A 14,136-nucleotide genomic window follows, 5' to 3' on the forward strand; every position below is an offset into this window, starting at 1 on the left:
TAAAATTTGAATTTTGGAATTTTTCTTATTCCATTAAATAGTAATTTACTAGCTTGTTAAGCCTGTTTAGATTTTTTTTTTTAAGTATCAATAATTTATTGAATTCTTTGTTTGCCTTTAAGTGAACTGCAAAGGGAGTGGTTTCCTGAACTGTGGGTCTTTGTTTTTCTTTGTACAGTTAATACCCATCTCATGTGGCTATGCTCCATTACAGAACCATATGCTGCATTTTAGGCTAGAGTGACCTTTCATTTCTGGGATCATAGGGCTTTTCTTGAACTTTCTCTTCTGAGTCTCCAGTGGGCAGTAATCTCTGCTTATTATCTGGTTGCTCCCATTGCTGCAGTTTTCCCCCAGAGTTAGCTTTTGATCTTCAGTCTTGCAGAGTAGCTGTTCTTTTGTAGCTTTGGGTGAATACAAGGTTATAAACAGAAATTCATTTGAAAGCAGTTTTTTCCCTAGAGGGTGCTTGAGAACTGAATAAATCTCTAATTTAGCATTTAACTATGTAATAATAATTAAAGTATAGAAGAGGAATAAGGCACAAAATTATCAGTTCTTTTGTTGTACATTTTGGTTAAGGAGATCGGCTTTCCCACTGATGAGATTATGAAAGCTGCCATCTCCCGAGGTATATGAAACTGACACTAATTTTTCTGAGCCGTTGTTCAACCATTTCCAACTAGTGTCCAACCATTGGTCTTTCCCTTTTTTTTTTGGTAATAGAGAGGTAACAACAAATGTATTTCATAGACATTTAGTAATTGTTTCCTTTTGTCTCTTATTAAAGGTTAAAACTGCTTATAAGTGTGCATGTGTCTTGCGAGATACCATAAATCCATACCTGCTGCGCAGAATGAAGTCAGATGTCAAAATGAGCCTTTCTTTGCCTGATAAAAATGAACAGGTATTGTAAATCCAGGAGTTACCAAAACATTCCAAAAGCATAGTGTATCTGTCTATTTTCTCTGCTTTTCGCATGCAGAGTTGACTAGACTGAAGGGTGAGGTTGCTGGTGCAGGGTCTAGACTGATGGGCATCTGTGTACACCTGCGTGTGATAGGTGAGACACCCTGGAATCTGCCCTCAGCAGTACTTTTCCTCTAGTCTGTAGGCTTTGAGCTCTCATTTTGATGCAGGATTCTTACAACTACTCTTTGTAAATGTCTTAATTTCCTTCAAGCCCCCAGTTCATTTCTGCTACAATTCATAACTGGGTACAGACCATGTACCTGAGAGACAGCAATGAAGGAAACAGGAGTAGGGAAGTGGAATCATGGAGAAGTGGAGTCATGGAGGCCTTAGGCACCCTGCGTGTTTGACAGCTAGGAAGTCATCATTGACTTTGCTTGCCAGGTTTGAGTGGCATCAGCATAAGTGCCCTCTAGGTGTCTGCTGAGTTTAGGAGTGACTGGAAGGTGAGGAAGTGAAGTTAGTGTTTGTACAAAAGCCTTTCAGGGAGTTTTCCCCTTTAAGTTTTGCATTCTGAGGGGTAGAACACTGTCCTTGAAGATAGTGGATTTTCAGATCTAGTGCACATGCCAAGAGGAGCCTATTCCTCTGAGGATAAGGGGAAATATGTGAGGTGCAAGAAGAAATGGATAAATATTAGGAAGTGGAAGCTAGGTAATCATTCCTAATAGCTTCAGTTTTTATTTTTTGTTGTTTTATTTTGTCCAATTGTGTTTAAGTAGAAGTTGAGACAAAGTCTTAGAAGATAAAGGAGTATTGGGTGAGTGAGCTTTTCTGGGTTTGCACAGCTAAGCAGGGAGTGCAGATTCCCTGGTGATGAGGACAGGCAGCAGAGGGATCCTGCCCAGCTGGTGCCTTTCTCCAGCAGCATAAGGAGTAGAAGCAGGTGGCTGCATTTATCTACATTTGGAGGTTTACAGGGTAGATACAGTGGGAAGCAGAGGGGTGAATGAAGGAACTATCCTGAGAATATGACTGGCTCAGGAATCAGTCACCATGAGGTCTCAGTAATGAACTTGGAGAAAGAGGAGGGTTGAGAGAAACTCAGGGGTCATGGTAGCATGGAGTAATTGGTGCGTTGGGCTGGGAGAGTTGGAGTTGTTGATGTGTATGGTAAACTTGTGACCCTGCACTTAGAATCTTCAGGAAGGGAGACATACTACATGAGGCTTAGGTGCCTCGTGAGGTTTGCTGAAATGGGCTAAAGGGCATGAGGCTAGGATGGAAGGTCAGTGCACGTCACCCTGAAGTTTCCTGAGAGCAGAAGCCCATCTTCAGGGCCTGTGGCAACCATGAATTGGGGCCCAAGAGGTGACATTGTGGAGGGTGCTGATGAGAGGAGTGGGCTGTGCTCTGTGCATCACTGAGATGTGGAGTCATTTTGTTTTTTAGATAAGAGGTACACTGTAATAATTGCATACATCATGCTTTTTTCTATTAAGAAGATATATTGATATTTCAATTATTTTAGTCTGTAAATATTTTGTTTAGATGATAGTTTCTCTTTTTTTCTCCCCCATAGGTCTTGTTTTGCCGTCTTACAGATGAGCAACATAAAGTCTACCAAAATTTCATTGATTCCAAAGAAGTTTATGGAATTCTCAATGGAGACATGCAGGTCAGCTAAATAACAGAAGCTAGAGAAGTGTATTGTGGGCCAAGGGAAGTGGGGGATGAAAGGAAACTGCACTAGTGAGGAAACTTGCATTTTCCTCTTGAAAGCTTTTTGGTGTGAACTTTAACTTAATTTGAAGACCTTCCAGAAGTAAAAGGACACATGGTTAAATTTTAGCATGCCCGCTTTTGTCTGCACTGCAGCTCTGTAACACTTGAACACATCACCGTCTAGTGGGAGAAGATCGCATTAGACATTGAGTTCTATGGGCTGCTGATCAGGTGCAGAATGTAGGAAAGCACCTTACATGCTAGGGATAGCAAATGCAGGGAGGAAGAATTGTTATTATACATGCTTCTATAAGTAATAACATTTTAATTATTGGCAGTGCCCAGTAATATACATGGGTAAATGTTCAGTAAGCATAGGTGGCAGGTTTATAACCAGCCATATTGTAAACCTTTATCTAAAAACCTCATGTAAACAATGTAAATTTAATATGTAATTAAAATTTTTAAGTTATTAAGATACTTTTCTCTTTTTCTGTGGCAAGTCTTCAAAATCAGGGTTTTATGCTACAGTGCATTTCAGCGCATTACAGCGCATTTGGACCAGCTGTGCTTCTTGTGCTCAGTAGCCTCGTGTGTCTTGTCACTGCTCTGTTGGACAGCACAGGTTTAGAGAAAGAAAAAGAGTCACAGGTGACTCTTTGGACAGTTTTGACAATATTCCTGATTTATTTACGTCTTTTATTGTTTGTTTAACTCTTATTTACTAGTTAAAACCACCACTTATTGACTTAACTTATTTATCTTTTTCTGCATGAGCTTTTTACTGGTGAGCTTGATATGAGTCACACTCTGAAAGCTAAGAAAGATGCCCTCCTGCCGAGACAGGAAGGGCAGGCTCTCACCCTTGGTCTCCTATGACCTGTTGTGTGAGCATGCTTTATATTTCCTCTGTTATATTTTCTATACCTATATATTTTCTAATGCGATACTATTGTAAAGGTAACTTCAACCTCTGGCTCACATCAAACTACAGGATATTAGGGAGGTGTGCTTAGAAGTAAAATATTGGATTAAATCTATCTGTTGAGTCACACAACTGATTTCTCCAAATTTATGTGAATGTGCCATTTTTTTATTTATATTTACAAGGTAAGTTAGTTTCTTATATCAAATTTATAATACTAGAGAACTTGCCCTATCAGAAAAAGAAGATGAGTGAACGTTAATTTCTTCTCGCTCCTAGTATGCTGTGATTAGGGAGGAAGCTAAGAAGCTGGTGAAAAATTACTTTGTAATCTGTGTTGTATATTTGCCTCCTTCACTTACTTCCTGAATGAGTATTATTTTACATGGGGTAACCTGAGTGCCCATGATTCCTTTATGCCATAGATTTTCTCTGGACTTGTAGCCCTAAGAAAAATCTGCAACCATCCTGACCTCTTTTCTGGAGGCCCCAAGAATATCAAAGGTATTCCAGAGGATGAAACAGAGGAAGATCAGTTCGGATACTGGAAACGTTCTGGGAAAATGATAGTCGTTGAGTCCTTGTTGAAAATCTGGCACAAACAAGGTCAACGAGTATTGCTCTTTTCCCAGTCAAGACAGGTGAGTATACAGACCTCATACAAGAAACAGGTTGGTTCTTTAGGGTTTATAGCCATTAATTTAAAAGATGGGAAATAGTCTAAAATAATGATTTCAACCATTGCTGATATTGAGGAGGCAACCTGCAAATTCTTTGGGAATTTGGATCTTTCTCTAAGAGTTGACTTTCTAAAGAGGCTTATTACCATGTGACTTTGGAGTGTGGGCAAGTTTGCACACGACCTCAAATGACTTCCCAGCTCTCTTCAAAGTGTATGAGCATTAATGGTAGGGAGATACCAAAAATACTCTTGCAGTAATTATATTTATCTGCCTCAGAGCAAGAAAACCCTTTTAATTTAAGCCTTTTGGAGAAAGTGTGACTGTTTACACAAACACAGAAGCACTTGTTGCGGTGTATGTTTGCTTTTTAAACTTTTATCATCCCCTCTCCCAAACAGATGTTGGACATACTTGAAGTATTCCTTAGAGCCCAAAAGTATTCCTATCTCAAGATGGATGGTACCACTACAATAGCCTCAAGACAACCACTGATTACAAGATATAATGAGGTAACAAGTGAATGTAACAGTAAAGCCAACTAGAGCGGTACTGTGTGCAGAGAGGGAGCAGCAGGCCACCCCACCTCAGTGCTCCAGGGTCGGGGCGGGGGCTGTCAGGGGGAATGGAGTACTTTTTGTTTGTAATTCTCTCCATTTCTGGGTGTGGGGGGATGTATTTGAACAAAGAATGTGCGTTCCATCTTGAAGACTCAACTTTTGAATATTGCTAACATAATTGATTTTAAAAGCAAGCACTATGAGATAGATCTTGAATGACCAAAGGTCTCTAGACACAGCCCATTTCTTATATTGGCATCAGCTTTCCACATGTAGAATATATAAAGGCAGGGCTGAAGAGCTATCTTAAGTGTGCATACTGAGTGCTGCATGTCTCGCCTCCAGGACGCGTCCGTATTTGTGTTTCTTCTCACCACTCGGGTTGGTGGCATAGGAGTCAACCTGACAGGGGCCAACAGAGTCATCATCTATGACCCTGACTGGAATCCAAGCACAGACACGCAGGTGTGTTTATTTTTCAAAAGAAGTGTATTGGTAAAATAGTTTAGTGGCTGACATTTGAGGTGTTTTTCTGTGTTTGTATTAGCTTTGGCATCTAGTTCTCATCTTGATTGGTGCCTAGACTTCAGCGTGGAGGAGAACACCTTCCAGAGTCACCAGATAGGACCAGTCATCAATAGTTTATCCATAGCTGCCTGGTCGCTAGATCTGAAGTAAAAAGAGAATTTGCAAAGTCAGGCACTCATTGTTTTTTAGATAGAGATGTCTGGGTCTGTTTTTGTCCTCTGGCTGCTTACCTTCCTTACGAGAAGTTTGGCTCATTAGCCAAAATGCTAAATTTGAGAGTGGAAGGAAGCAACCAGCTATCTTTTTTTCTTTTAGTTAGAGCTTGTTATTGGAAAAGGCCCTTGTTGAGGTGCGTCTCTCTGCCCTAGGCCCGGGAGCGAGCATGGCGGATAGGCCAGAAGAAGCAGGTGACGGTGTACAGGCTTCTGACTGCAGGCACCATTGAGGAGAAGATTTACCACCGGTCAGTATATGAGGCCACTGCTGCTTGATGGCAACTGTGGCCTGGGTGGTGTGTGCGGGATGTAGGAGTTTGCTGCCAGGATTTCAAGCAGGGGTTTCTGATTAGTATTGCTTTAAAAAGTCTGTCCACATTAGAGCAATAGTAGCTATCACTTGAGGGGTATGTGGCTTTTTAAAATTAGTTTTTGTATTTTTCCTTTCTCATTAAAATAAGCTTAAATAGCGTATTGTGTTCAAAAACAATGTCTTTGTACCCGATCATGTTTCTACCTTATTAAACTTCAAGCACTGCTTGTATATAAACTTCATATTGATTGTACTTGAGAGAAATGTTCCTACCTTCTTTGGAGTTTTTTTTTTTTTTTTAAGTGACAAAGTTGAAAGGCTAACATCCTAGTATTTACACATGCCATGCAGGTGTGATGGGGTTTGGGAAGGGTGGGAGGAGACACTCCTTCTGGTCTTTAGTTCAGATGCTCCTCACAGAGAATTTCACCAAGACACCTGCTTCTTCCTTCATCTGTCTCTGTATCGACTAGAGGCTTTTAGCAAAGGTAACTTCAGCAGTAGAGTGGAGATACTGCTAGTTGCTCCTGACAATGTCTTATTGGAGGAGATTTTATTCTTGAGCCTCACCCCAGCTCCCAAAGGGAGATTCTCTGCTTTCCTCAGGCACTAGGCCACTGGAATGGCACATGTTCTTCATGAGCCTTATGGCAGAGAGCAGGACACGAGTTGAATCTTATGAGGAAGAGCTTCCTCTTAGAGATACACACCTTAGCTTGAACAACAAATGAGTGAGAAGGACGGGATCACTTTGTGGAGATAGCTGGACAAGAGACGATGGCGTGAAGTTTTAGCTTAGATATTTGTGGATCAGCAGGTGGAAACTGGATAAGATGCTCCAACAGCAAACATACCCTGGTAAGAGTTTCCTGAGCCATCAGCAGAGGGTCCTGAGTAGGGGAGGATAGGAGATCCTTGGTCCAGGAATCAGGGAAACTGACTCCTTCCAGCTCAAGTGAAGCTGTGAGTCACATGAATTTATATGAGTAGGTGTTTCTGGAAATGTGATGAATTTTAGACACCTAAAGTGTTCTTTTGGGCATGAATATGCTGTAAAAAATGGGTGACCACCTGATGTTTCATGTACAATTTTTGAATTATAATTTTCCAAGGCAAAAAGTGTTGGGGATTGGGCCTCCCAGGTGGCGCAGCGGTTGAGCGCTGGGTTGCGAAGCTGCCCGCGGCCTCTGTGGCGCCGGTTCGATCCCCGGCTGCTTCCCGGCCACAGGAGGAGGGTCCCACATGGCGCGCAGACCTCTCCTGCCGCCCGCTGCTCCCCTCAGCAGTGTACTTCGGTCCTTCTGCCTGCTCTGCTCCCCACTCTGGCTCTGGTGAATTCTCTCACCCTCCCGCACTTCTGACTGTACCCAGTGCATGTATAAACAAAAAAACAAACAAACAAACAAATAAAAATAAATAAATAAAAACATGCCTCTATAAAAAAAAAAAACTTATTTAAAAAAAAGTGTTGGGGATTATTGTGCTATTCATACAGTTATCATCTCTCTTATGTTGTTTTTTGATTAGAATGTTGAGGTAGACCTAAACATTGTTTCATACTGCTTTGATTTTTATCTTTTTAGACAAATCTTCAAACAGTTTTTGACAAACAGAGTGCTAAAAGATCCAAAGCAGCGGCGATTTTTCAAGTCCAATGATCTTTATGAACTGTTTACTCTGACTAGTCCTGATGCATCCCAGAGCACTGAAACAAGTGCTATTTTTGCAGGTATTACATAAAATAATTGAACTTAAAGTAATACATTATGTAAGAATTATGCAATTTGTTATTAATGTGTTTCCCCCCTTTGCAGGAACTGGCTCAGATGTTCAGGCACCCAAACGCCATTTAAAAAGAAAACTTCAAGCAACCTTTGGAGCAGACCATAATGTCTCAGTATGCCAAAAGTTTCCTGATCCTAGTGTACCTGCAAATGATGCCACATCATCTGAGGAGAAATCTACAGTTACCAGAGCTGAAACAAATGCAGTAACTTCTAATCAGGGTGATCCTTTGAAAGACACTCCTCAAACAGCTAGCAGTCTAACTAGCAGTGATGGACTTGAAGAGAAAAAGGCAGTGTTGGGACTGGAGGAGTCATCAGTGATTAGTGGAAGTGGGGAATGTTCAAATTCCCCAAGCGTCAGCAGGACTGCTGGTGAGGAAAGCATTGAGGAGAAGCAAGGTCTTTCTGATAGAGCAGAAAGCTGCAAGATTCAAACAGAACCTTTTTCGGAGAATGAACAAATGGAAAATAATTTTTATAAGCACAAGTCAAAAACAAAACATAGTGTGGCAGAAGAAGAGACCCTGAAGAAACATCTGAGGCCAAAGCAAAAGCCTAAGAAGCATCGCAGAGATGCCAAGTTTGAAGGGACTCGGATTCCACACTTAGTGAAGAAAAGGCAATACCAGAAGCAAGAGCATGAAAATGAGAAAGAGACCAAGGAACGCAGCAATGATGATTATGTTTTGGAAAAGCTTTTCAAAAAATCAGGTAATCCTTTTGCTGAATTTGTCACAGGCATGCTAGGAACACAGCCTGTAGAGGTGGCTTGTAGCAGGACCAGCCTTTAACTGCCCATGCAGAGTGGGCTCTCAACTGAAAGTATTTATTTCTTCTAAAATTCATATTGGAAATGTATTGACATTTTGAAAATCACATTCATCTCTTTTCTGAAGACCTAGAAGAATTGAAAACTTTGGAGAATGATAGTACTTGACTTATAACCACACATAGGTGTGATGCTTTAAATACATTTGCACTACCTGAACATTAATAGAATGTTATATGCTGTATCTGTCTTATTTTCCAGCCACAAGAAATTAAAGTAGCATGTCATGGAGGAGAAAGGCAGAGGCATGACTCGAGGCAGTAATTCCAGAAGTAGGAGAGCAATTGCTAATACATCAAGGGAGAAGTCGGGAAAACAGAATCAACAGTGGCTTGACCATGGAGGCTAGGCAGTCTGCACAGTTTAGTCATCCTGGGAGTGTCATCTTGGTCAGACCTGGGTAGTCATTGTCACAGTGTGATGGCCTTGAATTGCCCAAGATTGCTATTTGTGGTTCTTTGTTCAAGGAGACAGATTTATGAATAGCGTTTCAGAATGCAGCCATCTTGGGGCCTCTCCAGTGGCGCAGTGGTTGAGCGCTGGGTTGCGAAGCTGCGAAGCTGCCCGCGGCCTCTGCGGCGCCGGTTCGATCCCCAGCTGCTCCCGGGCCACCAGAGGAGGATCCCACATGGCGCGCAGACCTCTCCTGCCGCCCGCTGCTCCCCTCAGCAGTGTACTTTGGTCCTTCTGCCTGCTCTGCTCCCCGCTCTGGCTCTGGTGAATTCTCTTACCCTCCCGCACTTCTGACTGTACCCAGTGCATGTACAAACAAACAAACAAACAAACAAATAAATAAAAAATATATATGCCTCTTAAAAAAAAATTAAAAAAAGAATGCAGCCATCTGGGCCTGATGCTTTTTGTAAGGTAGTCAGTTCATTGATAACTTATTTTGTCTCCAGCGTTGGTCTGTTTTCCAAAAGAATTACCTATTTTGTCTGGTTTTCAAAGTTATATGCGTAGAGATATAGAAAAATATTCTTGTAATAGTTTTCTTAATTTACTTGTTTCAAGATAATTTCCCTTTTGTCATTTCTGATTGTATGTATATCTTCCCCCCCTTTCATTGATTAAGCTAGTAGTTTATCTGTTTTTGTGATTTTTTTTTAATAAACCAGTATTTTTAATTTATTAATTTGATCCATGGTTGTTCTCAGTCTTTCTCATATTTCTTTCTAGCTTTATTACTTTCTTCTTTGTTTTGTTTTGTTTTGTTTTGTTTTTTTTGTATTTGATGTTATATTTAGGTGTGGTTTTTTTGGTTGCTGCTTCTTATTTTTTTAATTGTAACATTGGTTTACAATATGGTACGTGATTTAGGGGAATAAGTTCACCCCTCACGTGTATTTTCCCACATCACCACCACCATCAAGTTTTCAGCTTTTTTAGTGTAATTCTTTTTTTTTAAAAGATGTATTTATTTATGCATACAAGAGCTGGGGTACAGGCCAGAGATACAGGGTTGGGGGTGAGAGGATTCACCAGAGACAGAGTGGGGAACAGAACAGGCAGATTGACTGACGTATGCTGCTGAGGTGAACAGCGGGTAAGTCAGGAGAGGTCTGCTGCACCATATGGGTTGCTCCCTGGCCAGACGGGGGATCGAACTCATGCTGCAGAAGCTGCGGACAGCTTCATAGGTTGTGTCTTAACCCCTTGCACCACCAGGGAGGTCCTTTTGTTGTAATTCTTGTAGAATATTTTGACTTGGAAATTTAATTCATTTATTTTTTTCTTTCATTTTTATTGATGTAAATTTTTAAGACTATAAATTTTCTACTGTATTAAATTCTTATATGTAGTGTTTTCATAATTACTTTTTAGAAATTCTGTTATCTCTGATATATATTTTTACATTTCATTTGCATTTTTACATTTTAAATGAAGAGTTTATGAATAAAAGGTTTTAAAATTATTAGGTACTAGGGAAGAGGTTATGTTAATGTTGTGGTGATTAAAGCATTGTGCTTTAGTTTTTATAAGACAGGGAGAGTTAATAGTCCCTGCCTCTTGAAGTAGTAAAGAAGGTGAACAGGAACTGCATTTGGAAGTTCTTGGGTCACAGAAGTGACTTGGTAAATAGCAGCGAAAAAAGTTGATTATTTTTTCCTCCACCACAAGCACACACTATAGAAAACAAACCACGGTGTGTACAAACTGAAATGTCACATTTATGTTTCCTTTGTTGTCTCCAGTTGGTGTGCACAGTGTCATGAAACACGATGCAATCATGGATGGGGCCAGTCCTGATTATGCACTGGTGGAGGCAGAGGCCAACCGAGTAGCCCAGGATGCGCTGAAAGCACTGAGGCTCTCTCGGCAGCGGTGTCTGGGAGCTGGCTCTGGTGTTCCCACCTGGACTGGCCACAGAGGGATTTCTGGTGCCCCAGCGGGAATCAAGTAAGAGATTGTTGCCCTGCAATACTTGGGGGGATGCCAAACCATCCAGGCTGGGAATTATGTGAGGGCAGGTGGGGTACTTACTGCTGTGTATCTGCAGTGATAGAAAATCTCTCAGTGTGAAGAATCATGTCTGCCACATTTGTAACCCTTGTAACCTTCCTTCTTCTTCACGTTCCTCCCCTGCTTCCCAAAGCTGATTTTTCAGGGGAGAGGATGTGATCTGTTTTGTCTGCGAGATAAAGGCCTTAAGAACAGCAGTAGATGAAGAATAATCATTAAGCTTTAATAAGACAGTCAACTATAAATACTTACAACTATAAATACTTTTCAACTATAAATACTCACAATGTCATTCAATATGCTCCTTCAGAATCATTTCCTAGCTAGGACATGAGGGTAGTTTTCATCATATGCTGAACAAAGATGTTGAGAGGTTTTTATTCGGTATGCAGCAATTACTTCCGAGGACACTAAAGTATAGGAATCAAAGGGAATAGAATAGAAGTGTTGTGGCTCTGAAAGCGTAACCATGCAGATAAATCAGCTCTCAGTCATAGAACAAACATTTGATCTAATATGATCCTTCTTATTTAGGAGAAGATTTGGTCAGAAGAGGAATTCCAGTTCCAGCTTCTCTGTGCAGCATCCTTCTTCAGCGTCTCCAAAGGAGAAGTGCCAGGTAATATGATTGCCTGCTTTTCACGTGCAAGGCTTGCTTGATTGATTGCAGTGAAAATTTCATCCAGTTCTAGATGTGAAGAAAAGCACTGCCTAGTCATGTCCAGTGTTTGTGTTACATGCTTTTATTTATGAAGCACTTTTGTTGAATCTAAGAAAGTCCAGCTAAAAGGCAGAGTATTTAACCCAAGATAGATAATGGAATCACTGTTTCTCCCTCTAAAAGTTACCAAAAGGCTAAGTGACGTGTGAATCTCTGTCCCACCTGGCAGTGACATGCCAGGTCCAGAGACCACTGTCCTCTAGAGTAAAGGTCTAGAAAACCACCTGGAATATGTTGTTTGTAATTTACTAACCCAGAGCATTGTGACATCTCCCCTGTTTAGTAACTCCTGGAATACTTTGCATCACTGAAAACAGCTGCTAGGCCAAACTACCACTCAGTGTACTCTTTGGTTTTCTTCTGTTATGGGTTATGTTAATGATAAATTTGAAAACTCCCAGGTTCAGACCTATTTAAGATTAATATCAACACATTTAGACCTCCCTTGTAAAGGATGTGCTTTTAGCATTAGGGTAAGACCCTTTCAAAGTAGATTTGTATTGTTGTTTTATTTATTATTTTTTTAAATATTTATTTATTTATTATTTATACAAGCACTGGGTACAGTCAGAAGCGCGGGAAGGTGAGAGAATTCACCAGAGCCAGAGTGGGGAGCAGAGCAGGCAGAAGGACCGAAGTACACTGCTGAGGGGAGCAGCGGGCAGCAGGAGAGGTCTGCGCGCCATGTGGGACCCTCCTCCAGTGGCCGGGGAGCAGCCGGGGATCCAACCGGTACTGCAGAGGCTGCGGGCAGCTTCGCAACCCAGTGCTCAACCGCTGCGCCACTGGGGAGGCCTGTATTGTTGTTTTAAAGTAACTGAAGTAGAGTCTTCCCTGGTGGCGCAGTGGTTGAGCGCTGGGCTGCGAAGCTGCCCGCAGCCTCTGCAGCACCGGTTTGATCCCCAGCTGCCGGGTGAAGGTCCCACATGGTGGGACAGACGTCTCCTGCTGTGCCTGCTGCTCCCCTCAGCAGTGTATTTCATCAGTCTGCCTGTTCTGTTCCCCATGCTGTCTCTGGTGAATCCTCTCACCCTCCTGCGCTTCTGACTGTACCCAGTGCTTGTATAAATAAATTAATTTTTTAAAAAATAAAGTAACTGAAGTAAGTGGGAAAGCATAAGACAGTAGTATAGCTATGACATGATACTGTTCGCTACCCCACAGTGCCTAGATTAGGTGAATTTGGAAAGAAGAACAGGAAAAGCCCATAGGACCTGAAAGTGGTCTATGTCTCCTTAGAGGCAGTCTTCCTAGGCTTGTCTGAAAGCCCCTCTTCATCCACTCTGCCCTTCCTCCTCTCTCACCACTGAGGTGGGGAGGAAGTGAATAGTGTAGTTTTCCTTTACCTTCTTTTTTAAAAAATGCTCTTTAATGGTGGGTGGGTTTATTAGATGCTTGACTCTCCTCCTCCTTTCCCTTTGCACTAGACAGAGCTTCCTCTTTCCCAATCTGCTTCACCTCCCTGGGCACACCTGTGATCCTATGATCCCCTCACAGCCTTCAGGGAGGGAAGTAAGGGCGAGCATAAACCAGAAGTTAAATCTGTCACTGCAATGGTCTTCTTTCTCCAGGATGGCGTCATGAAGAAGAATGGGAAAGACAATGTGTTTGAACATTTTAGTGGAAAGGGGGAGAATGCAGAGTCGTCATCTGGAGCCCTCACTTCATCCTCCCTGTTGGCTAAAATGAGAGCTAGAAACCATCTGATTTTGCCAGAACGGTTGGAAAGTGAAAATGAGCACCCTCAAGAGGCTTTGGTCCCGCCGCCGTCCATGGCCACCACAGAACATGATGACCTTCTGGTGGAAATGAGGAACTTCATTGCTTTTCAGGCTCAGGTTGACGGCCAGGCCAGCACACAGGAGATTCTGCGGGAGTTCGAATCTAAGTTATCAGCATCACAGTCTTGTGTCTTTCGAGAACTCTTGAGAAATCTGTGCACTTTTCATAGAACTTCTAGTGGTGCAGGAATTTGGAAACTCAAGCCAGAATACTGCTAATCAATGTGAATTTTAAATTGACTTTTTCTGGTGGCAAGTTCTGATTATTAATACTGACTAATGACTATATGTTTACCAACAGAAGTTGGCTGCACTAGGTGTTTACTTTGAATTATCTACCTCATCACTAGAACTTTAAAGAAGAAGAAATTCTTCTCTAAAACTTAAAATTTTGAATAATTCTAAATAACTCACGGAGGAAATACTTGAGTTTGGTTTTTGTTTTGGTACTTTGAATTATGTTATAAAATCAGGGACCGAACACTTAATCCTTTACATTTGTTTCTTTACCCAAAAGATGCTGTCAGGGAGCGTATTACTGGTTGTTTAGAAGTTTGTACAACAAAAGTCTCAAGAATTCTTTTTACTGGTGCTAAAAATGATTTTTATATGGAACCAGGCCTGTTCAATAAGTTCCTCAGTATCTGATAATGGCATTACTCTTGGTGCATAGCTTTTACGTGTTTAAGTTTATCAT

The 14,136-nt window shown here is 41.4% G+C and overlaps 1 protein-coding gene across 1 annotated transcript in view; it reads left to right on the forward strand.

The window, feature by feature from the left end:
* ERCC6 (ERCC excision repair 6, chromatin remodeling factor) overlaps positions 1-13,658 on the forward strand; it is a gene marked incomplete at both ends in the record, with an annotated part of 67,843 nt that extends 54,185 nt beyond the window's left edge. Inside the window, 11 exons of the mRNA XM_084244413.1 lie at positions 791-907; positions 2,495-2,590; positions 3,988-4,203; positions 4,644-4,754; positions 5,148-5,267; positions 5,699-5,793; positions 7,442-7,587; positions 7,673-8,356; positions 10,670-10,874; positions 11,472-11,556; positions 13,230-13,658. Of these exons, the coding sequence (XP_084100539.1) occupies positions 791-907; positions 2,495-2,590; positions 3,988-4,203; positions 4,644-4,754; positions 5,148-5,267; positions 5,699-5,793; positions 7,442-7,587; positions 7,673-8,356; positions 10,670-10,874; positions 11,472-11,556; positions 13,230-13,658 (2,304 nt within the window). The remainder of the gene's footprint in view (positions 1-790; positions 908-2,494; positions 2,591-3,987; positions 4,204-4,643; positions 4,755-5,147; positions 5,268-5,698; positions 5,794-7,441; positions 7,588-7,672; positions 8,357-10,669; positions 10,875-11,471; positions 11,557-13,229) is intronic.
* Positions 13,659-14,136: the final 478 nt, after the last annotated feature.

Source organism: Talpa europaea, assembly GCF_964194135.1.
Source record: "Talpa europaea genome assembly, chromosome: 10".
In the NCBI taxonomy this organism is placed as follows: domain Eukaryota; kingdom Metazoa; phylum Chordata; class Mammalia; order Eulipotyphla; family Talpidae; genus Talpa; species Talpa europaea.